The sequence below is a fragment of the Ovis canadensis genome, chromosome 2 (assembly GCF_042477335.2).
Source record: "Ovis canadensis isolate MfBH-ARS-UI-01 breed Bighorn chromosome 2, ARS-UI_OviCan_v2, whole genome shotgun sequence".
Lineage (NCBI taxonomy): Eukaryota > Metazoa > Chordata > Mammalia > Artiodactyla > Bovidae > Ovis > Ovis canadensis.
Window position 1 is genome coordinate 26,053,462 of NC_091246.1, and position 24,553 is coordinate 26,078,014.

At 43.8% G+C, this 24,553-nt stretch overlaps 1 protein-coding gene across 6 annotated transcripts in view; it reads left to right on the top strand.

Annotated features, from left to right (window-relative positions):
- Window positions 1–16,764, top strand: part of SYK (spleen associated tyrosine kinase) — a 107,689-nt gene extending 90,925 nt beyond the window's left edge. For all 6 annotated transcript variants that reach the window (XM_069575593.1, XM_069575596.1, XM_069575594.1 and 3 more), the window contains 3 exons: window positions 9,233–9,373; window positions 10,518–10,630; window positions 14,106–16,764. In XM_069575593.1, the coding sequence (XP_069431694.1) occupies window positions 9,233–9,373; window positions 10,518–10,630; window positions 14,106–14,178 (327 nt within the window). In that variant the 3' untranslated portion in view covers window positions 14,179–16,764. The remainder of the gene's footprint in view (window positions 1–9,232; window positions 9,374–10,517; window positions 10,631–14,105) is intronic.
- Window positions 16,765–24,553: the final 7,789 nt, after the last annotated feature.

Genomic DNA, 24,553 nt, shown 5'->3' on the forward strand with positions numbered 1-24,553 from the left:
AACTGGCTTACAGTCTTGTCCACTTATTCTGCTGGTCAGAGCAACCCCAAATCACCCATATTCAAGGCAGAAGGGAGGAATATCAAAGAACATGAGGGTCAATTTTTTCAACTGCCACAGATATTAAACAGCATATTTTGAAAAGGGAACAAGCAGATCTCTAAAAATCTATAAAGAAGGGAAGAAAATATAGAAGACAGTGTAGAAATAAAAGGCAAAGGATCAGGAACAAGACAGTGGGGTAGGAGATCCAGATTCTGTCCTCCAAAAATGATCAATGGTCAGGTAGCTATCCATGAATAAAACAGCTTTGAGAGAACTCTTGTTCATTCACTCAGTTATGTCTGACTCTTTACAACTCCATGGACTACAGCATGCCAGGCTTTCCTGTCCTTCACTATCTCGCAGAGCTCCAGAGAGAACTCTGGAGTCCACTTAAAAAGCTTTAGCAACACAGCAGAATGAAAACCATGAGAATAACTGCACTAAAAGGAAAGAACAATAACTTCATTTTTCCTGTATCATCCCATCCATCAGGTCCATACCACTCAGTGCCAGGCGAGAACGCAGCTAGAAAGAGTTCCCTTCACCAGGAAAGGAAAGCCTCAAGAATTCCAGACCCCTATCTCTGCTTCAAGAGCCCCCGACCCCTTCCTCCTCTCCTCAGAGACCCCAGACTTCTTATCAACCTGCCTAGGAACTGATTCTCTCAGGACTTCCCCGGGGGTCCAGTGGTTAAGAATCCACCTTCCAATACCAGGAACATGGGTTCAATCCCTGGTCAGAGAACTAAGATCCCTCATACTTCAGGGTAGTTAAGCCTATGCACCACAGCTTGCACACCACAACAAAGGCTCAACACAACCAAAACACTGTTTTAAAGAAAGGAATGAGGAAAGCCTATGGGACTCACGGGACACCATAAAGTGAAATGAGTTATGTATTACTGAAGTCCAAGAAGAGAGAATGAAAGGGGAAGAAAGCTTGTTTTAGAAATAATGACTGAGACTTCCCAAATCTGCGATTTGGGCATCCAAGTTCATGAAGCTCATAGGTCCCAGATAAATTCAGTTGAAATAGATCTTCTCCAAGACACACAATAATAAAACTGTCAAAAATCAGAAAAAGAATTGTAAAAGCAGCAAGAGAAAAAAAATTTTGTCACTTACAAGGGAGCTCCCCCTAAGGCTATCAACAGATTTCTCAGCACACATCTGTAAGCCAAAAGAGTGGAATGATACAGTCAATGTACTGAAAGAAAAAAAAAAATGCCAACCGAGAATACTATATATCCCAAAGAACGCTTTATGTCCTTCAGAAATGAAGATGTGATAAAGACTTTCCCAGCCAAAAAAGCTGGGGGAATATATTACCACTAGACCTATGTTATAAGAAATTCTGAATTCTTCAAGCTAAAATAAAAAGAAGCTAATTAATAACATTAAAAATATGAAAATATAAAGCATACTGATAAAGGTAAGTATATAATCAAATTTAGCATTCCCCATTACTATAATATGGTGTTGTGTTAATCACTTAATGCTGGCATAAGGGCTAAAGGACAAAAATATTAAAAATAGCTATGGCTACAATAATTTATTAATGGATATATGATATAAAAAGACTTTAATTGTGATATCAAAAACATAGCACATAAGAGGAAGAGTGAAAGGGTAAGAGTATTTTCATACAATCAAAGTTAAGTTGTTATCACCTTAAAATAGATTTACATTTGTAAGATATTTATGTAAGCCTTAGGGTAACCACAAGGAAAAAACTTGCAGTAGATGTATAAAAGATAGAGCAAAAGAAACTAAGTATACCACTATGGAAAATCATCAAATCACAAAGGAAGACAAGAGAGGAAGAAATGAACAAAGGAAATCTAAAATATCCAGAAAACAATAATATGATATTAGTAAATCTTTACCCATGAATAACATGAATAATTACTGTAACTGTAAATGGATTAAATTTGTCAATCAAAAACCATAGAGTGACTAAAAGGACAAAAAAAAAAAACAAACCAGCTAATATGCTGCCTACAAGAGACTCATTTCAACTTTAAGGACGCACAAAATCTCCAAGTGAAGAGATGAAAAAATATATCCCTTCCAAATGGAAACCAAAAAGTAGCAAATGTACCTAGGTTTATATCATACAAAATAGACTTCAATCTAAAAACCTTAGCCAGAGACAAAGGTCAGTCATCATATAATGGTAAAGGGGTCAATTCATAAAGAAGATATAATAATTGTAAATATACATGCCCCAACATTGGAGAACCTAAATATATTAAGAAAATGCTAACATATATGAAGGGAGAAATAGATAACAATATAATAATTGTGGGAGCTTTCAATACCCCACTTTTAACAATAGATAGGTCATACAAACAGAAAGTCAGTAAGGAAACATTGGACTTGACCTATACTTTAGACCAAATCGACCTAACAGAATTCATAAGAGAATTCTGTCAAACATATCAAGAAGAATTAATGCCCAAAATAGAAGAGGAGGAAATACTCTCAAATTCATTTTACACAGCCAATGTTATCCTGATACCAAAGCCAGATACAAGGAAAGGAAACTATAGGCCAATATCCCTGATGAACTTAGATGCAAAAATTCTCAACAAAATACTAGCAAATTTAGCAACACGTTACAAAGATCACACATCATGGTCAAGTGGGATTTATTTTTGAATGCAAAGCTAGTCCAATGTATGCAAATCAGTAAATGTGATACCCCATATTAATAAAATGAAAGATAAAAATCATATGGTCATCTCATTAGATGCATAAAAGGCATTTGACACAATCCACATCATTTCATGATAAACAGTCTCATAAAGGTTGGTATAAAAGGAACATACCTCAACACAATAAGGGCATGTATGCAAGCCCACAACTGATATCAAACTCAGTGGAGAATGGTTGAAAGCTTTTTATCTAAGATCAGGAATAAGATGAGTGCTTATTAAACAGTACTGGAAGTCCTAGCAAGAGCAATTAGGGGAAAAAAGGGCTTATGTATCAAAGTTACCTCAAGTTAAAAAAAGAAATAAAAGACATCCATACCTGAAAGGTAGAATAAAGTTGTCTTTATTTACAGATGACATAATCTTATACAGTTGACCCTTGAACAACACAGATTTGGATTGTGCAGGTCTGCTTACACATGGATTTCTTTCACTAAGTATGTACTATAGCACTACATATTTCACTATTGGTTGAATCCATAGATGCAGAACCATGAAGATGGAGCGCCAACTGTAAGGTTATACATGGATTTTTGAGTATATGAAGTGTTGGCACCCTGAACCTCTACACTGTTTAACCCCCACATTGTATATAGAAAACCCAAAGACTGCATCAAAAAGCTGTGAAAACAAATAAACAAATTCAGTAAACTAGCAAAACACAAAATCAACATACAAAAATCAATTGCATGTCTATACACTAACAGTGAACTATCTGAAGAAGACATGAAGGAAAAAATTTCATTTACAATTGCATAATAATAGATATTTAGGAATAAATTTAGCCAAGAAAGTTAAAAGATCTGCAGACTGAAAATAACACATTGATGAAAAATTGAAGAATACACAAATAAATGGAAAGATATCCTGTGTTCATGGATACAAAGAGTTAATATTGTTAAAATTACCATGCTACACAAAGCCATCCTCAGATTCAATACAAATCCCTACAAGAATTCCATTTTTCACAAAAATGGAAGAAATAATCCTAAAACTCATATGGAACCCTCAAAGACCCTGAATAGACAAAGCAATCCTCCAAAATAATGAAGCTGGATGCATTATGCTTCCTGACTTCAAACTATACTATGAAACTATAGTAAACAAAACAGTGTGGTACTGACATAAAAACAACATGAAAACCAATAGAACAGAAGCAAGAGCCCATAAACCTATGCATACATAGTCAAGTAATATTTGATAAGGGAGTCAAGGATATCCAGCGGGGAAAAATACTCTTCAAAAACTGGATGTTCACATTCAAAAGAATGAAATTGGACTCCTGGACTATAACACTCACAAAAACTAACTCAAAGTGGATTAATGAATTTAAATGTAAGACTTGAAACTATAAAACTCGTAGAAGAAAACATATGGAAAAAGCTCCTCAGCATTGGTCTTGGCAATGATTATTTTTGGCTATGACATCCCAAGTGCAAGCAACAAAAGCAGAAAGCAACAAGCAGGACTACATCAAACTAAAAAGTTTTCTGAATAGCAAAAGAAACAATCAACAGAATTAAAGGTCAGCCTAGAGAATGAGAGAAAATATTTGAAAAACCATCTATCTGATAATTGGTAATTATCAAAAATATATAAGGAAGTCATACAACTCAATACAACTCAGTAGCAAAAAATCCAAATAATCCGATTTTTAAATAGGCAAAGGACCAGAATGGAAAGATTCTATTTTTCCTATATTTCTATAATAAAAGAAGACATACAAATAGCCAACAAGTATGTGTAAGGGTATTCAACATCACTAAGCAACAGAGAAATGCAAATCAGAACCATCATATGTCTCCTCATACCTGTTAAAATGGCTGTCACCAAAAAGATAAGAGATAGATAATGTTATTGAGGATGTGGAGAAAGAGGAACCCTTGTGCACTATTGGTAAGAATATAAATTTGTACAGTCACTATGGAAAGCAATGCAGAGTTTCCTCAAAAAATAAAAACGGAACTACTGTTATCATTCAGCAGTCCCACTTCCAAGTATATATTCAAGACAATGAAATCACTATCTGGTAAAGATAGCTCTCATGTTCATTGTGGCATTATTCACAATGGCCGAGACATGGGAACAATCTAATATCCATCAATAGATGAATGGATAAAGAAAATGTGATGTGTGTGTGAGTGTGTCCGTGTGTGTATGTGTGTGTTGGCTTAAAACTGTAGACAAATACATGGGGAATATCCAGCCATAGAAAAGGAGGAAATCCTGCCATTTGAAACAATATCAACGTACCTTGGGGGCTTTCCTAGTAGCTCAGCTGGTAAAGAATCCACCTGCAATGCAGGAGACTCTGGTTTAATTCCTGGGTTGGGAAGATCCCCTGGAGAAGGGATAGGCTACCCAGTCCAGTATTCTTGGGCTTCCCTGGTGGCTCAGATGGTAAAAAATCTATCTGCAATGAACCCAGGGAGACCTGAGTTCAATCCCTGGGTTGGGAAGATCTCCTGGAGGAGGGCATGGCAACCCACTCCAGTATCCTTGCCTGGAGAATACTCATGGACAGAGGAGCCTAACTAGCTAAAGTCCATGGAGTCGCAAAGAGTCAGACACACCCGAGCGGCTAAGCACAGCAGAGCACAGCACACAGACATACCTTGAGGACATTACGCTAAGTGAAACAAGTCAGCGAAAGATAAATACCATATGACCTCACTTACATGGTAGAATCTAAAAAACGCTAAAGTCATAGAAACAGAGAGTAGATTGTGGTTGCCAGGAGCTGGGAGGTGGGGGAAATGAGAAGATGTTGGTCAAAGGGCACAAACTTCTAGTTATAAAATCAATTCTGGGGCTCTAACCTACAGTGTGGAGCCTAGAGTTAAGAGTACTACATTGTGTGTGCTCATACTCAGTTGTGTCCAACTCTTTGTGACCCCATGGACTGTAGCCCACCAGGCTCCTCTGTCCATGGGGTTCTCTAGCCAAGAATACTGGGATGGGTTGCCATTTCCTTCAGGGGATCTTCCTGGTCCAGGAATAGAACCCACATCACCTGGGTCTTTGGCAACTGGATTCTTTACCACTAAGCCACCTGGAAAGTCCACTACATTGTAAGCTTGGAAGTTACTAAGAAAGTAGATCTTAAACATTCTCACCATTTCAACAACAAATAATATGGTAATCTTGTCAGGTGAAGGGTGTGTTAACTAATCTTATTGTTGTAAATATTTTGCAGTATATACACGTCTCAGTCATCAAACTGTATCCAAAAAAAGCCATGTTAGAAGCAGCTGAAAGAAACTGAACACACGTGAAAAGATGGGAACATGATGAATTTCTTTAAGAAAACAAAGTGAAATGAAAACCTTTAAAAAGTTAAGAAAGATTAAAGAGAGATGATAGTGGCAGAAGCAAATTAGCTGGGCTCCTGGAGAACTGTGCATGGCAGGATGGACTTGGGCAGCACCAGGACCGTAAACACAGATGCCCTTTGATCCAGCAATTCCTTACAAGTACTCCACACACAGGGCAAATATACACTGTCAGTAATGTTCACTCTAGCATGATGCGTAAGAGCGAAAATCGGGAAAAAAACTTAATGACCTCTCAGCAGGAGGCTGGCTAGATGAATCATAGCAGATTTATAGAAAGCATGCAATTAACTCTTCTAAAAGTGACTTCCTTAGCAAGTGCTGACAGAAATATATCTATGACACATGGCTAAGTAGAAAAATTAAAAAGTAAAGTATAAAAGTATATGCCTGTAGCTTGATTACCTCTCAAAAAAAGCATGTATTACTTATTTATACTTATATATAGATTTTTCTGGAAGGACTCAAGAAAAATAATCAAACGTGCTGTCTCTGTTGATGAGGACTTAGAGTTTGTAGTGGAAAGAGACTCACTTTCCCTCATATTTAGGATTTGTCAAAATTTTATCTTATAATCAAAATTCAGAATAAACTTTTTTTTTTTTAGTTTTTTATTTTTTAAATTTTAAAATCTTTAATTCTTACATGCGTTCCCAAACATGAACCCCCCTCCCACCTCCCTCCCCATAACATCTCTCTGGGTCATCCCCATGCACCAGCCCCAAGCATGCTGTATCCTGCGTCAGACATAGACTGGCGATTCAATTCTTACATGATAGTATACATGTTAGACTGTCATTCTCCCAAATCATCCCACCCTCTCCCTCTCCCTCTGAGTCCAAAAGTCCGTTATACACATCTGTGTCTCTTTCCCTGTCTTGCATACAGGGTCGTCATTGCCATCTTCCTAAATTCCATATATATGTGTTACTATACTGTATTGGTGTTTTTCTTTCTGGCTTACTTCACTCTGTATAATTGGCTCCAGTTTCATCCATCTCATCAGAACTGATTCAAATGAATTCTTTTTTACGGCTGAGTAATACTCCATTGTGTATATGTACCACAGCTTTCTTATCCATTCATCTGCTGATGGACATCTAGGTTGTTTCCATGTCCTGGCTATTATCAACAGTGCTGCGATGAACATTGGGGTACATGTGTCTCTTTCCATTCTGGTTTCCTCGGTGTGTATGCCCAGCAGTGGGATTGCTGGGTCATAAGGTAGTTCTATTTGCAATTTTTTAAGGAATCTCCACACTGTTCTCCATAGTGGCTGTACTAGTTTGCATTCCCACCAACAGTGTAGGAGGGTTCCCTTTTCTCCACACCCTCTCCAGCATTTATTGCTTGCAGATTTTTGGATCGCAGCCATTCTAACTGGTGTGAAGTGGTACCTCATTGTGGTTTTGATTTGCATTTCTCTAATAATGAGTGATGTTGAGCATCTTTTCATGTGTTTGTTAGCCATCCGTATGTCTTCTTTGGAGAAATGTCTATTTAGTTCTTTGGCCCATTTTTTGATTGGGTCATTTATTTTTCTGGAATTGAGCTGCATAAGTTGCTTGTATATTTTTGAGATTAGCTGTTTGTCAGTTGCTTCATTTGCTATTATTTTCTCCCATTCAGAAGGCTGTCTTTTCACCTTGCTTATATTTTCCTTTGTTTTGCAGAAGCTTTTAATTTTAATTAGATCCCATTTGTTTATTTTTGCTTTTATTTCCAGAATTCTGGGATGGTGGATCATAGAGGATCCTGCTGTGATTTATGTCTGAGAGTGTTAACTTGAAATAACATACATGACTAGCCTGTTCAAAAAAATCTGAAGTCAAAATCTAAAAATAATGCATAAATGAATGAGACAGAAGTATAAGCAATGTGCCATTTAGAGAAGTGTGCTGGTATCTATGATCTCAGATTAAAATCCCTGAGCTGTCCCCCTCTGGCCACCATAGGGCAGCTGGCCTCCCTCTGTCCACCCAAGAGATGCCACCAGGGTTATAGTGACTTCCAGGGGAGGTAGTAAGACTTATCCATGTCACACTGAACCTCATGTCCCTCAGAATGGGTTTTTCTGGGCAAAACTTTGATCTTTTTACCACCACTTGCTTTTTTAAATTAGACAGTTTGCAACTTTGTTTTAAATGATACTAGGAAACCATCTCCCCCAAAATAATCAGGGCTGACTTAAAACTGTGGACAAATGTACAATAATAGTTAAATATATTGTAAACAGCCCAGTATTTCTTGAAACAAAACCATTAAGTAATACTCAGGCCTGACTTTTGTATTGTCATGCCAAACTCCGAGAAGTTGTGAGCAACCAAAGAGGTAAGAGAAAGAGACTTAGAGGATACAAAAACTTCAGTCCAAATCTTAAAAATGCGTATTTAAATCTTAAAAATTTAAGATTTAATCGTATTTTAAGATTCAGACAGAATATATATACATAGGCATTTTGTGAGTCATGATTTTATTGATTTTTAAAATTGCAGTAAATATATACATAACGTCTGGAGGAAGAAATGGCAACCTACTTCAGTATCCTTGCCTGGAGAATCCCATGGACAGAGAAGCCTGGCAGGCTACAGTCCAAGGGGTACAAAGACTCGGACACAACTGAAGCAACTTAGCACGAGATACATAACATAAATGTTACCATCTTAACCATTTCAAGAGTATAGTTCAGTAATGTTCATTCACGTTGCTCACAACTAGCCTCCAGAATTCTTTTCATCTTCCCAAACTGAAACTCTGTACCCATTAAACAGCTGCTCTCCATCTCTCCCCCTCCTCTGGTCCCAGGCAACAGTTATTCTCCTTGCTGTCTCTGTGACTCCACAGAGGTCTCAGTTGTGTGGAATCATATATTAGTCCTTTAGTGACTTGACCAGCTTATTTCACTGAGCATAATAAAAGGCAACTGCATGGTTCATCTGTGTCATGCATGATCAGAATCCCCTTCCTTCTTAAATGTACATCCACTATGTCAATATACCCCATTTTGTGTATCTGTTTATTTGTCAATGGACACTTGGGGAGCTCACACCTTTGGTTGTTGTGAATAGTGCTGCTATGAACAGACATGGTGTCCATCATTTTATCCTTAATGGAACATCTCCATTTGCCTGGTTTTCAGGCCCAGACCCATGGAAAGTGGCCTGTGAAGTGGTACGCTCCGGAATGCATCAACTACTACAAGTTCTCCAGCAAAAGTGATGTTTGGAGCTTCGGAGTGTTAATGTGGGAAGCGTTTTCCTATGGGCAGAAGCCATATCGGGTGAGTTACTTGTGCTTCATTTCCTAATTATCAGGCCATCAGAACAGATAAGCACCAGATTATCTTTAAAGGACCCTGGAAAACTTCAAATTTGGTCACCCTTCCTGAGTCTGTATCTTTTGAGAGTACAGAGTTAATGCGATCTCAGTTTATTCTAAACTGAAAGAAATATTTGAAACTATCTGGACAATATGTGGGTTGTTTTTTCATTGTGTATTATACACATAAATATGCATTCATATGTCAACAAAAATTCAGTTGACTATCGAGATCAGAAGGAAAAAAGGGAATTTTATTTGAGTCAAACTGAGGCTCATAACCCAGGAAGCAAATTCTTAGAAGGCATTGAGAGTTATTCCACCTGCTAAAAGTCGAAGGCACAGTCTTAGAAACAAGATCTTTTGAGACAAAAGATTATACATCAAAATGACATACTCGTTCACTAAGGATAGACAGTCCAGGTAAGCATGTACAGAGGGAGCAGCAAGTCAGCACGACCCCCTCAGAGCTAAGAAAGAGCACTATTGTTTAAAGAAGTGACATTGCCAGTGTCAGAAGAGAGAAAGAAAATTGATCTCTGTGGTCACGCAGGTACTCCTGTCTTTGAGGAGCTCGGGTTAATGTGTAGTGCAGATACACGGTGCCCATTAGTGAGGCAGAGAGGAGGTCAAAACACACAGAGAGGATTTTATATTTAATTTTTTTGTCCTGCCTTAAAATACAAATTTTACTTAAACATTTACCCAAATCGACATTCATTAGAGTTGAAATAAAAATAATGGCTACTCTCATTTGCAAATGTGCAGTTCAGTAATCTTTTCTAAGATTTTTTTTTTCACATCAAAATATATGTACAGAAAAGTGCACAAATCCTAGGCTACAGCTTGATGGAATTTCATAACTGGGACATGCCCATAAAGCCAGCCCCTCAAAGCAGAAACAGAAGCTCCCTTTTCCCCTTACATGCACAAGACTTACCCCAAGGGTCACCCCACCTGATTCCTGGCATCATAGGTTAGGTGCTTCTGTTTCTTGCACTTTATATAATTGAAGTCACACAGTATCGACTCTTTCGTCTCTTTTCAGGGATGGGTTCTATTTGTTTTGTTTTGCTGAATGCTGTGCTTGGTTTTGCATGGTTTAGGGAATGAAAGGCAGTGAAGTTTCTGCTATGCTGGAGAAAGGAGAGAGGATGGGGTGCCCACCAGGGTGTCCGAGAGAGATGTACGAGCTGATGACCCTGTGCTGGACCTATGAGTGAGTACCTAGCCCTTCCTGCCATGTAGCCCAATCCTCTGGAGGCAGATGGAATTGCCAGGCACTAATAAGGAGCATAAATGCTATCTTTTCATGAATCAGGGATCGGCTCCCTTCTAAACAAACAATCGGGGACAGGTCTTGCTTCCTGGACCATACACTTCTGTTCTTTAGTCTAAAGAGTATAAATTACTCTAATTCCAGGTATGAAAATTTAAATGTAGATGATATCAGTCAGGGTTAAGGGGTGTTCAAAATAAAAACAAATGTTCTTAAGTGTCTGGTCTGGGGATGCATGCCATGTTTGGTAAGAGAAGATGATGGAAGTACTTAGCAGAGAGATGTCATACTGTCCTAATTCCTGATCACCTTTCAGCCTGAGGCATGATCACGGATGGATTGGTTCAGGTTGCACTCCCCAAAAGTGACTCAGAACTTGAAATAGTGGCCCTAGAGTCTGCCCCAGTGGCCTGCCAGGTAGAGCACATGTGACATTGTAGGCAGGTGATATGCCGGGGAGCTCAGCTGACAAGGGAAATGCATTGCCCCCGAGAATAAGGGACATGGCCTTTGACCTTGCTTGGGTTTGGCTGCCTGGGTGCGTATTGTGGAGAAACTCAGGGCCAGAGTCTCCGTCCCTCTGACACTAAAGTGTGCTGCAGAACCCTTGTAGCTTGGAAAAGATGCAGGTCTGTAATCAAGAGGAACTCATATATCTGCCAATAGATTTAATATTTTGAGGATCAGGTTTCTTCTCAGGTATGACATCTGATGCTGCAGAAGCATCTCCAAGATGATAGATATTCTAAGTGCTTTCAGATGCAACCTGGAATTCTGCAACATCCCAGGAAGCATCTTCTGTGACTGCAGTTGGGAATGGAAGTTAAGAATCTCTTTATTATCTAAAAGTGACCCGGGGTGAGCCAAGGGAAAGAGCAACTTTCCTCATGCTGCTGCTGCTGCTGCTAAGTCGCTTTAGTCAACTCTGTGTGACCCCATAGACGGCAGCCCACCAGGGTCCCCCGTCCCTGGGATTCTCCAGGCAAGAACACTGGAGTGGGTTGCCATTTCCTTCTCCAATGCATGAAAGTGAAAAGTGAAAGTGAAGTCGCTCAGTCGTGTCCGACTTCGCGACCCCGTGGACTGCAGCCTACCAGGCTCCTCTGTCCATGGGATTTTCCAGGCAAGAGTACTAGAGTGGGTTGCTGTTGCCTTCTCCAACTTTCCTCATGGAAGTTAACAATTCTGGGCTGGGCGAACAGGAAACAAATTAACTAAGCACTTAAACACATGATTACATATTGTGATGGTGCCATAAAGCAAACCACAGGGATCTTTGAGTGAGAGTAGAGAATTTCAATCCCTGGGTGGGGAAGATCCCCTGGAGGAGGAAACAGCAACCCACTCCAATATTCTTGCCTGGAGAATTCCGTTGACAGAGGAGCCTGGAGGGTTACAGGCACAGAGTTGGACACTACTCCAACTGGTAGTAGTCGGACCCTCCTACCATAGTGTCGCAAAGAGTTGGACTCTACTAAGCAACTAAGTACAGTACAGCACACGCACAGAGAATTTGCGAGGGGTGGGGATTTTACTTCCATTGACAAGTCCATATTGGCCTCTTTTAGGAAGGGGCGTTCCAACTGAGAACTGCAAGGTGAGGAACTTGAGTGCAGGAAATGAGAAGGAGGCTGCTGGGCACCAGGGTCAGAGCAGCAAAAGCACCCCAGACCCGGGTACACAGAAGTGGGCAGAACACCGTCAAGTACACAGGACCCTTGGCCATGCTCCTCTGCAGAAGCTCAGAGTTTCCCTGGCTTCCTGGCAGCAGCCTGACCCATAATGTAAAGGAGAGATTCTATGGGAAACCTGACCAGGCGTCTTTGCTGAGGGTCCTTCTATATTCCTATTTCCCCACACTAGTTCGCTTGTCACGTAAGGGGATCCCTGGAAAAAGGATAGGCTACCCACTCCAGTATTCATGGGCTTCCGTGGTGGCTCAGATGGTAAAGAATCCGCCTGCAGTGCAGGAGACCTGGGTTTGATCCCTGAGTCGGGAATATCCCCTGGAGGAGGAAACAGCAATCCACTCCAGTATTCCTGCCTGGAGAATCCCCATGGATAGAGGAGCCTGGCGAGCTACGGTCCATGGGGTCACAGAGTCGGACACGACTGAGCGACTAAGCACAGCACACAGTACAGTCTATTTGGTGGATGAAACCCTCACAGTAAGACTCTTAAGGGACTTTTTGTGTATTCGGTCAGAGAACACCCATTTGGCAAAGAGGATGAGGTTGTGCTCTTTAGCTGTAGAAGCTTAGTAGCAGGAGGGAAGGTTTCCCTCTGTGTGGACGCATTTCCACTTGCGGTTCTGCATCCCAGGCTTGGCCATCACTTCCACTCCTGCACACACCTTGGTGGCTGGAGACACATCTTGGTGGCTGGAGGAAGCTTTTGTCTCTAACCATGACCGCAGATGACATATGTCAAGCAGCTTTATTGCTTGCTCTTGAAAACCATGAGTGCCAATGAAAACCGTAAATGCAACCATTTATTTTGATGCCATTTGCTAGAACAGCCCATTTTGGTTCTGTCGCAACCACTGCACAGTGAGTGAGTGATTTTTTTCCCCATGTGTGGTGCCTGGCTATTCTCTCATACCTAGGCTGAACCATGTGAAATTGCAGCTGCTGCTGGTCAAAAAGATTGAATGTGGACAGTGTATGCAGTGTAACCTCAAGTTCTGTGTCACTTACTGGGTGATTTTACCCGCTTGCAATATTGCCAAAAATCTTGCAAAATAAAATAACTTCCAAACAAGGACATATTCTCAGAGTTTTAAGAAATACTTGCTTTCAGCTGATCCTGTTCAGTATGCCCATGTTAGATGAAACAGAGATGCCTATAGATGTTTCTTTAGAGGTTGCAGGTTCTTAAAGACTTTTACCCATGGTTTGCATACACCATTGCCTCACCTGCTAACAGTGACAAAAGTAAGACTTTGCCGCATTAAGGTGTGTAATAGCAGCGTGTTTTCAGAAAATCTAGAGCCATCTACTGGGGCACAACCTTAAATTGTGCCCCCATTTTTTTTAAAAAAAGATTAGTAGCTAAGTGTTTATCGGCAGCACACTGATCAACTAAGTATTTTCAGACGCATTCTGTTTTGCTAGATCATAAATAGACCGTTTCTGAAAGTGGGGTTTATAGATCTAAAAGTGGGGTTTAAAGTCACCTGGGTACCCTGTTGTATGCAGGTTGGTTCTGTGGGTCTGGGGTGGGCCTGACACTGTCCCCCAGAGGCTTCTGGTTGTCCTGATCCCAGAGCAGAGGTGTGCTGTGACATGGGTTCCTGAGAAAGCCAGCAGAGGGCGCTGTCACTCCACTCGCACTTGGCCTGCAAAGGCCCCAGCTGTGATCAGCGCTTTTTCTCTAGCATTGATAACAAACAGTAATACCTCTCTTCCCTTTGCAGCGTGGAGAACAGGCCTGGATTCGTAGCTGTGGAACTGCGGCTGCGCAATTACTACTACGACGTGGTTAACTAAAGGCTCCCACGCCGTCTTTCAGCAGATGAGCGGCGCGGGAAGACTTTTCTAGTGCGTTGATTTTGAGCCTTCCTCTCCCTCCCTCTGCCCACTGGGAGAGACAGCTCATGCGGACTGTGTCTGCGACTGTTCTTCCGCCAAGGCCTGTCCTGGAACACACCCTCCACAAAGTAAACCCGCCCCAGAGAAGCGGTGGGAAGACAGACAGACAGCAGGACTAAGGAGCCTAGGGATTCGTGTGTGTTTCTTGTCCATGTGGCACGTTGTTTGCAGAATTTGTTTGCAAACTCCTTTCTCATTTTCCAGTTTTCAGGCTCCTGGGTTGCATTTGAACACCCAGCATCACCATGGCGTGCTGAGCCCTCTTGCCCACCTTGGCTGCAATTTCTGGAGGATGCCTTTGGCTTGTGACACCTGCCAGGGAGGGAAAGGAGAGGAGAAGGGGTTTGATTGCTTCTAGAACATGGGCTCCAACAGGTCCTGAAACTGAGCCCTGCCACTGAGAAACTTTCCCCAATAAAAGTGCTTTGAGGCTTAAAAACAAACAAACAAATCAGGCTGCATCCGTGCAGTCTCTAAGCCTGTAGCCCAGTTCAGGGAAAATAGAAAGTTTGGATCCTGCTTTTGCTCTGTGTGTTCTGAGGCAGAAAGTTCAGGTCTACATGGAAAATGGGGCCTGTTAGAATGAATTGGCTAGGCCTACTCTCCCCACAGTAGCCTCTCTCCTTCAGACTCTCTGAAGGCTGTACTTGACTGAAGACTAATAAAGAAGGTTTTTTGTGAAGATCCAGTAGCGGAAAAGGTGCCCATCATCTCAGGTCTGACCAAGGACAAGCAGCAGGGTGCTGCGGGCTGCTGTCTGCTTAGCCAAGCTTCCTCTGCTGCAGCTGGATGTATTCATGGTAAGGGACAACCTGTTGGCCAAGGCCATCTAAAGATAAGTTTCTGAGGCAAGTATTAATTCAGAATAAAGCCAAAGACCCTGCCCTGCCCACAAGTAGGCCTCACTGAGTATGATTTTCAGCTGAAGCTACGAAACCCAGGAAATCTTTTCTAGTCCCCTACTTCTTGGTTAATCCTGACTATTGTTTGATCATATGTAGGGCATCAGCTCATTGATATCAGGTTTGCTGTAGCCCTTGAAGGTAGGTGTTCATTGACCATCCTTCTTGGTTAGGTCTGTCAAGACACATAAACTCAGAGCATCTCATCATCAGTTGCGTCTACATCCAGCTGATGGCCAGAGGAGGAGGCCCCCCTCCTGACAGGGGAGCTGGGAACAGAGAAAGGCAGCGGTCAGCACCCCAGCTTAGCCAGGCAAAGACTTGAGTCCCCTGGTGGAACTTGTGTTAAGAAACTTTCAGAACCTACCCCTGCTTTTTGGAATCGTGCCCCCTCGTGGTTTATTCCCTGTGTTAAAGAGAGGATCCCTGTGTGCTAAGCAGATACTCAGTGCACAGCACATTGAAATTATAAAGATTAGTGACTCCATCTCTGTGGTCAGGCTGTGTAGAGTTATCAGAGGAAGATCTGGATAAAGCGAGGATGGCATCTAAGAAAGAGGCCATCCATACACACTGCTGGACTCCCGGGGTCCTTCTTCAGCCCTAAAGTGTGTCTGTAGCTGAGGCCGCATGCATACAGGAATAAGGGGCGTGCATGTAGTGAGTGTGCAGAGCTCTTTCCTTCCTTCCGGTGGGATTGTCTGCTGCCTAGCATCTCCTCACCCCTCCCCGGAGTCAGGGGAGGAAGAACATCTAGAATGCTAGCGGCAAGAGAAACCCAGCCTGGGAGGCAGCCAGCGCTTCCCCCTCCCACGCTGTCCTCTGCTTCGCCCCCAGTGGAGAGAGACCTGAGTGTAGAATTCCCCCTGTGGCCACTGTCCACGTCTTATCTAGGGAAAACTGTGTCCTGTGTTATGGATAACTCTCCTTTCCCCTAGGGGTCACAGAGGAAGGGACACAGGGAAAGGCAACCTTGTAGAAGAGGTATTTGTGATGTAAATGAGCAAAATTTGGAAGGTTAGGGCTTCCTCTGGGGCAACTGGCCTGGGCTGGGCTTTCAGATGCATGCTGCCCTTCTGATGGTTCTAAGCGCGTCTTTACCCTGATCTGGGCTCACTCCGTGTGCCTTCAGTTCCATGTGCCTTTCAGTCCACGTTTAACAGGAACAAAAGGACAGTATGATGGATACATTGCCCTGGCCAGCATCAGTTGTCTGATGATGCCACAAACACCTTGTTCCTCAGTGGGACCAAAAGTTCTTGTAACAGAAACATAATTCATTCTGTGGTTAAAATAATAAATGCTTTTTGTTTGAACCTGTTCTTTCCCTGCAATTGCTGGTATCAGCCCTGCCTTTGCCACTGGATGGCGACTTCACATTTACCCCCAACCGATGACTGCAGAACCCCACCTGGGTTTTCACATGTGGGACAGACTGCTGGGTTGTCAGGCCTCCAGCCTCCCAAGGAGCACAGTTGACCAGTTAATCTGGGTGTTGTATTCTCCATTCATTTCGGAAGAGCAATCTTTTGTCACTGGACTTTTTTTCCAACTGTAATTTTTAATAAAACATTTAAATGAGCTTTGTGATGAGTTGCATGGATGTAATTAAAATATGATAGGTGTGCTCGGTCACTCAGTCATGTCCGACTCTTTGTGACCCAGGGACTGTAGCCCGCCAGGCTTCTCTGTCAGTGGGATTCCCCAGGCAAGAATACTGGAGTGGATTGCCATTTCCTCCTCTAGGGGATCTTCCCAATCCAGGGGTCAAACCTGTGTCTCTTACACCTCCTGCATTGAACGGTGGGTTCTTTACCACTAGCACCACCTGGGAAGCCCAAAATAGGATAGGTATACTGTCAAATACATTATGTCAAACAGCATGTCCAGTGTGCAGTGTGTTTAAAAACAGTAAGTCCCCAGCCACGGTCTAAAATGGTGGATGTTTGCAGCTGGTGGGAATGGATCTGGAAGTTTCTGCCATGCACAGAAGGTAAAGGCCTATTGATGAGGGCCCTGAGCCACGGAGCTCCTCTGTTCACGGCAGGGGTTTGCCCAGCAAGAGCCTTGCAGTTCACAATGTACCCTAATGGGATGTGGGCCGACAAGACAGAAATCCCAAAAAGGGGCCAGAGCAGGGCTGTGGGTTTGAACTTTCCCTTTCTCTGTACACATAGCTTAGGGAGCACTGGAGGCGACAAGGAAAGAAAGCCAGAGCCCCCATTCCCTGTTTTAAAGGAGGTTAGACACACATGCATGGACATCACATAGACACATACCTTGCACGTAACATACCTCATAAACACACATGCCACACATATATACTGAACCTTATTGCAAACGACCACTTCATCGGAATTCAGCACAAGTGTAAGGCAGACGTCCTGCCGTGGGAGATACAGTGGTGGCCCTGTCGTCTTTCTTCTACCTGCTCTATGCCAGGGTCAAGTACCAGAGCGTCTCCTGGCAGCCAGCCTCCCTCCAGCTCCACTAGAACTTCCCCGGCTCCTGGCAGGCAGAGGTTTGAAAGAGACCTGGGTTGACTGGCCTCACTCTCCCTTGGTGGGCCCTGAGATCAGGACGGCCCCAGGACAGGAACAACACAGACCGCCAAACAGCCTCTTGGCGGGTTTCCCCCGAAGCGGAACATAACAGGTGGTCTCCAGCACTAACCTTGGGGGAGTCATACAAACTCAGCCTCCTGATGTGCAAAAGTGCAGCTGAGGGTTACCCACTGACTGCCCTGGCACACGTAAATGCCAGGCGCAGAGGCGGGATTTGGGGGGGGGGGCGGGTCTACATATTCTAAAAATGCCCTGGTCCCCTCAGCACCTGACCTGTGGGAATTCTGCAGGCCAGCAGGTGGCGCTGAGTGATGGCACAGGAAATGACTTCTTCAACCTCAGGGAGAGAGCAGAAAACTAGCAATCCCATTTGTGATCACTGTGAGGGAGCAGAACCCGAGCAATCACATGATTGTGACCACTGGAAACGGTGACGTGAAGTGGCTTTACCACCAAACTGAGCTTGGGCTGAGAGAGATTTTAAGACCCTTGGCTTGACTTTCCAAAGGCAGGAAGGGACTTCAAAACCAGTTAATAAACACTTTCTCACTTCAAAAAAAGCACCTGTTAGACTTTGTCTGTCCCGAGCTGCATTTAGGATGAGAGTTGCTGGGGCCCAAGGGAAAGGGGTTAGCAGAGAACAGCCGCCTTCCTGTAAGCTGGGGTGACTTCTTGTCCACTCAGTAGTTCCATTGAAATTGTCTACTTGAGAAAGAGAAGGCATTTTCCCCGTTGCACCCACACAGGCCAAACTGAGGAGCCTGAGAAGTAACCCCCTTTATGGAAAGTCCTGTGATTACTATAAAGAAACATACCCAGTGACCACCTAATACAAGGAAATGACAACTCCTCATGTGATCCTAAACTGCCCACCAATTTGTAGACACCTAAGCTTAGATGGTAAAGTGTCTGTCTGCAATGCAGGAGACCCGGGTTCGATCCCTGGATTGGAAAGATCCCCTGGAGAAGGAAATGGCAGCACACTCCAGTATTCTTGCCTGGAAAATCCCATGGATGGCAGAGCCTGGTAGGCTACTGTCCATGGGGTTGCAAAGAGTAGGACACGACTGAGGAACTTCATTTCATTCAAGACCAGGAGTGGCAGTGGCTCCCAGCTTCTGAAACATACAGCTGATTTTCAGAAAAATAAAAATAACTGAAAGAGCCAGAATGAGATCTTAATTCAGGACAAACGATGCCGGCATTTCCCACTTTAGGCAGTAATTGCTTCCTTCTGGACATTGGCTTGTGGCCTCAGGATGGACTTCATCCCCACCCTCAGGGAAAGCCAGTCCTCTTGAATCGTGACCTTTCTCAGGCATTGGAAGCCCAGCAAAGGCAAAGTGCACTCAAGCACCCAAGCCCTACCCCTTCTCCTTCTCCCTGCCATCACCCAAAGAGAAGCCCGATAAACAGCTCACAAGTGTCTTCCCTCCAAATGTGAGTCTGGAGACAGAGCCGTGCTGCGCACCCAGCAGTTCCCTGGTGAAACAGCCTGGCTGAGAGCATTTCCACATAAGAATCCCAGTGTCCCCTTAGCCCAAGGTTCAAGGAATAGTGCAGCAAAGACCTTTTCACACATTTTTTCTAGCTCATCATTTTCCTGACTTCTTTGACCATAGAGCCACCATTGTGCTCAAGACTACTAGCAAGATGGAGCTGGTGCTCCTCACAGTCTGGGAAACATCACAGTTAACACGCTGGAGGGCGGGGTCTCAACAGCAGATGCAGTGTGTTTGTGGGAAGGTGATTCTGTCCCTGAAATCAGCCAAGGGAGCTGTTGTCTGATTGTTAAGCTGTGTCCTACTCTTGTGTGACCCTATGAACTGTAGCCCCCTCGACGCCTCTGTCCATGGGTTTCTCCAGGCAAGAATACTGGAGTGGGTTGCCATGACTTTCTCCAGGGGATCTTCCTGACCCAAGGACTGAACCCATGCCTACTGCATTGGCAGGCGGATTCTTTACCACTGACCACCAGGGAAGCTCAAGGAAGCAGTTACCATGTATTTATTGCTGAAAAACTAGCCCCGTCCTGTCCTCAAATGTGGGTTATTTACACACCATATTCTCTCTCTCTCTCATTCACACACACACAATGCCAGGACACATATAATCACTCTTTCCTTCGAAGAAAAAGAAATCAAACGATGGCATTTTCATACAGAAGGAGGGCACCGGGCATATAACTTGATGTTTCGTCACATAGGACTCTTTTTAAGACCACTTACTATTTTTTAGTTTTACAACATTAACCTACATTAAGAAAGAACGTGGACTTTCCTAGCACTCCAGGGATTAAGACTCCTCACTTGCACTGCAGGAGAAACAGGTTCAACCCCTGGTCAGGGAACTAAGATTCCACGTGCCACACAGTGTGGCCACAAAATGAAAGAAAGAAAGAACATATTCCCAGAGCCACTACCACCAAGTCCAGCAAGCATCCACCTGGATAGCCAGCACATCCTGAGCTGTGATTCGGCCCGTCTGAGCCTGTTTGAACTCGTGATCTCACCAGCCTGGCACTGCCAGTCACCACCCTCCTATGGGATATTCGCTGACCAAGCGATGCTCTCAGCCCACATGCCACTCAACTGAGGCCATTTCCAGGAGCTATTTTTTTAGCTAGGCGTTATTTCGCCAAAGCCATGAGTCATGAGACTTGATGCCTTTGCAATCTCTGAGGTCTTTGAATGACTCAGTTTTCCATGACTACCATTCAGCTGTGGAACAGTGAGTGGAAAATGAACATTGTTCACAAACAACTCTTCCTCATTCATAAAAGTAAAAAGCCAGTGTCTAGTTGCTGTTTATTCTCCACGGCACATATGAGGTGATGACATCTTGAATTTTCTATAAACCACCAAGGCTGTCAAAGCTGTTTGGAAGACGGCGCTGTAAACACTCATGGCCTGTGAACAGCTGCTCGAGTCCCTTCTTCCCTGACATGGAGGCAGGGTAGAGGCGTCAGCCTCGTAGGCAGTGAGCAGGTAAGTAAAGGAAGGAAAGATCATTGATCAAGAAAACCATTTTGGTAAGGGGACTTGGGCCAGAAAGAAAATGATTTTCACCAGAGTGGGCGAGTTACCTGCATTCTCTGCGCAGGAAGTGGGTTTTTGATTCCGTGATGTACCCAGTGATGCTTAGAGAACATCAGGAGTGGCATCTCCTCTCATCCTGAATGCACCCTGGAGAGCACAACCTCTGGGCACTGGATGTGTTCCCAGGGAGGCCTGGGAGCTTTCTGCCTGCCCAGGTGCCCAAGTGAGCAACCTTACATAGCAGTGTGTTGCCCCCCAAGCACCCGCAAGAACTGAGGCACATGAGCTGCCCAATAAGCCCCCAGCCCACCACCTCCCCCCTCCTCTTCTTGCTTCTGTCAACATTCAACCCTGAAGAAAAAAACAGGATGCTTGATGAAGCCAAACCCACTTATCTCTACCTTTTACCTCAAGCGAGTATGTACACGGTAGGAAAACCAGACAGAAAGAAGGTGACCTAAATACACAATCTGTATCAGGACATCAGAACCTAAGCAGACTCCACTCGGCTCAGAGATGAAGCCAAGCTTCCGAGACAGACAGAACTGAGTGGAGGTGATCACTCCAAAGAAAAGGGCTGCCCAGCTAAAGCACAGCACAGCGCAGACAGCCATGGCAAATGATTTACTCTGCAATCAGAACATTTAGACATTTGTTCAGTCTGGAACATTCCTTCTCTTCAAGTCAGTATGATGTCCATTCCTGAATGTCCTGCAATGAGATTTTTCTGTATCTTTCCTGTGCCTCATTCTTAGGCACTGGGAGGGATTGGGGGCAGGATGAGAAGGGAACGACAGAGGATGAGATGGCTGGATGGCATCACTGACTCGATGGATGTGAGTCTGAGTGAACTCCAGGAGTTGGTGATGGACAGGGAGGCCTGGCGTGCTGCAGTTCATGGGGTTGCAAAGAGTCAGACATGACTGAGCGACTGCAGTGAACTGCATGTCCCCCAGTCTGCTTTCTCGTTTAAGGTGAGGGTTTGCCTTAAAGTGCCAGTGAGTTCCTTCTACTCCAAAACCCTGCTTCTGTATGTCATAATCTGAAAACACAGGGTAGAAAATTGGCTCATGGGGCCTGTATTCTGTTGTAATGTTCCCCAGGGATCCTGTGTGTGTGTGTGTGTGTGTGTGTGTGTGTGTGAAGCTGTGTCAAACAGGTGTTCATGTTTTTTCTTCTTTTTCACATCTGTTTGTACTTTAAAAAAAAAAAACTTTTCACTTTTTATTGGAATATAGCTGAATAACAATGTTGTGATTGTTTCGGTGGACAGCAAAGGGACTCAGCTATACACATATATGTATTCATTCTCTCCCAAACACCCCTCTCATCCAGGCTGCTATATAACATTGAGTAGAGTTCCCTGTGGTATATAGTAGGTCCTTGCTGGTTATCCATTTTAATATAGCAGTGTATATGCATGGATCCCAGGGATCTCCCTAACTATCCCTTCCCCACATCCTTCCCCCTGGCAATGGTAAGTTTGTTCTCTAAGTCTATGAGTCTGTTTTTGCTTTGTAAATAAATTTGTTTGTATCATTTCTTTTTAGATTCCACATATAAGGGATGACATACGCTGTTACTCCTTCTCTGACTTTCTTCACTCAGTTTGACAATCTCTAGGTCCATCCATGTTGCTGAAAATGGCATTATTTCATTCTTTTTAGTGGCTAAGCAATATTTCATTGAAGGTATGTACCACATCTACTTTATCCATTCCTCTGTTGATGAACATTTAGGTTGCTTCCATGTTTGGGCTATTATAAATCGTGCTGAAATGAACACTGAGATGTATGTATCCTTTCAGATTGTGTTTTCCTCTGGATATGTGTCCAGGAGTGGGATTGCAGGGTCATATGCAGACTTTCTTGTCCTTTTAATACTCTTCTTAACGTAAAAATAACTGTTTATTGTTAACAACCTGGTCACTGCTTTCCCCACTTCAGTTCTCAGTGTGCAGAACTGGTTTCCCCCACTTAGCAGCATGGACCAAGGGCACTGTTACTGATATCTTTCTAAGAGCCTAATGTCTCAGTGCCCAAGAAAGGATGCTTTGTCTGCACTGCAGAGACTCGCCTGCTGCTCTGCAGTGAGAGGGTGGTGTGGGTGCTGGGGAGCCCCATGTCAGGAGAGAGGCAGGTCTACTGAGAGCAGGGGGCATCCTTTCCATACCTGCAGGTGCATCCTCAGTGGAACTTAGGCTTTTGCTGTGACTCCTTGTCTCCCTGCCCCTGAGGAACCAGCCCACTGGCAGAGTGGGCATGCATGGCACTTGGAAGCTAGCCATGGCCCAGGTTGTCTCAAAGACAATTGCCTGCATGGCTAACAGGGGCAAGGACCCTTCCTCGGCCTCGGTTGAAGCCCCAAGCCACTGTTGATTCTTAGAGATTTCACCAGGAGAGAAAACAAAGTTAGACCACTCATCCATGTCACTTGAAAGTGACATGCAGCTTTTGGATTGTGCCCGGTGAACACACACAGGTCAGAGGAAAGAACTTCCATGTGATGCCTTCTGGCGACCCATGGCCTGCACCTCTGACTACTGGGACAACCGGCATGCACAGGGCTTTAAAATCAATTTTAAAAAAATCAAGCAAAGCATGAATGCCCAGAACATTGCTCACACACACACGGTTCCGCTCGCTTTGGTAGACTAGGTGTGTGCGGTGTCATTTTTGAGCACTCTGTAATAGAAGTTGCATCTGCATAATGTAGCTTGCAAAGCCTTTTCAGGTACATTTTCTATTTTTAGTCTAAAAAACAATCAACTTTTGAGATGATTATGGTCACTGATTCTTCATTTTACAAATGGAAATGTCCTGACTCAGAAAAGAGCTGCCCAAAAGAAGCCAACCCAGATGTCTTCATCTAATACCACTGGTTCCGAGGCCTGACTGCACAGTAGAGTCAGCTGGAACCTAAAAAATACTGGTGTCCAGGCTGCATTCTCTACAGTGTTCCCACAGCAATACTCCATTCATCTGGAGTGGAGCCTCGGGGGCCAAGGCATAGATAATACTTAACAGTGCAACCCATCCCCCTTGTGTGGCCCATCACTGGTGCTCCTCTGTATCAGAGCTCTAACTTGGGCAACTTGGAACCATTTGGCATCCTGGGGCAGGAGGTTCAAGTCAGAGCCCCACCTGAGTTCCAGGAGGTTGGGTTTCTTCAATGAAAGCCAAGTGGCATTGACCGATGTTCTCTGTGATGGGTCATTGAACACCTACCAGGACAGTTCTCTCAGGGGTCCCGGCAATTGCAAAGCATCTCAGTGAAAAGTGAAGGTCTTGAATTCTCTTGGCTGATAAAAATCTGACTTGGTGGTTTTGACTGTTAAACCTCATCACATCCCTGTGATTTGGGTTCCAACTTTTCATGAAAGAACTGAGAAATCTGTGGCATGAAGAAGTCAGTGTCATGATCAGCTTGTCGGTGTTGGCCAGCAAATTGAGAAACAGCCTAGCAACTGAACTGCCTCCTTCACTCCCTCTCTGTCTGTAGAGTCTCACAAATAGGACGATATGGTGTCAGGGGGCCTGAGAAGGTGTCAGGAGCTATCATCAATGAGCAGAGGCTGACTTGGAGGAAACTGTGAGGTTCAGGCCTCGTCCAGGAAAAGAATCTGGGGACCTCAGCCTCAAAAGCACGGCCAACACCTGTGTCCCAGATGACTTGCAGGATGCCCAGCAATGAGCAAAATCCATGGTGATGTCAGTCTGAGCCATTCCCTTACACACATCCTAGTGGAGACCAACAACCTGGAGGCTTG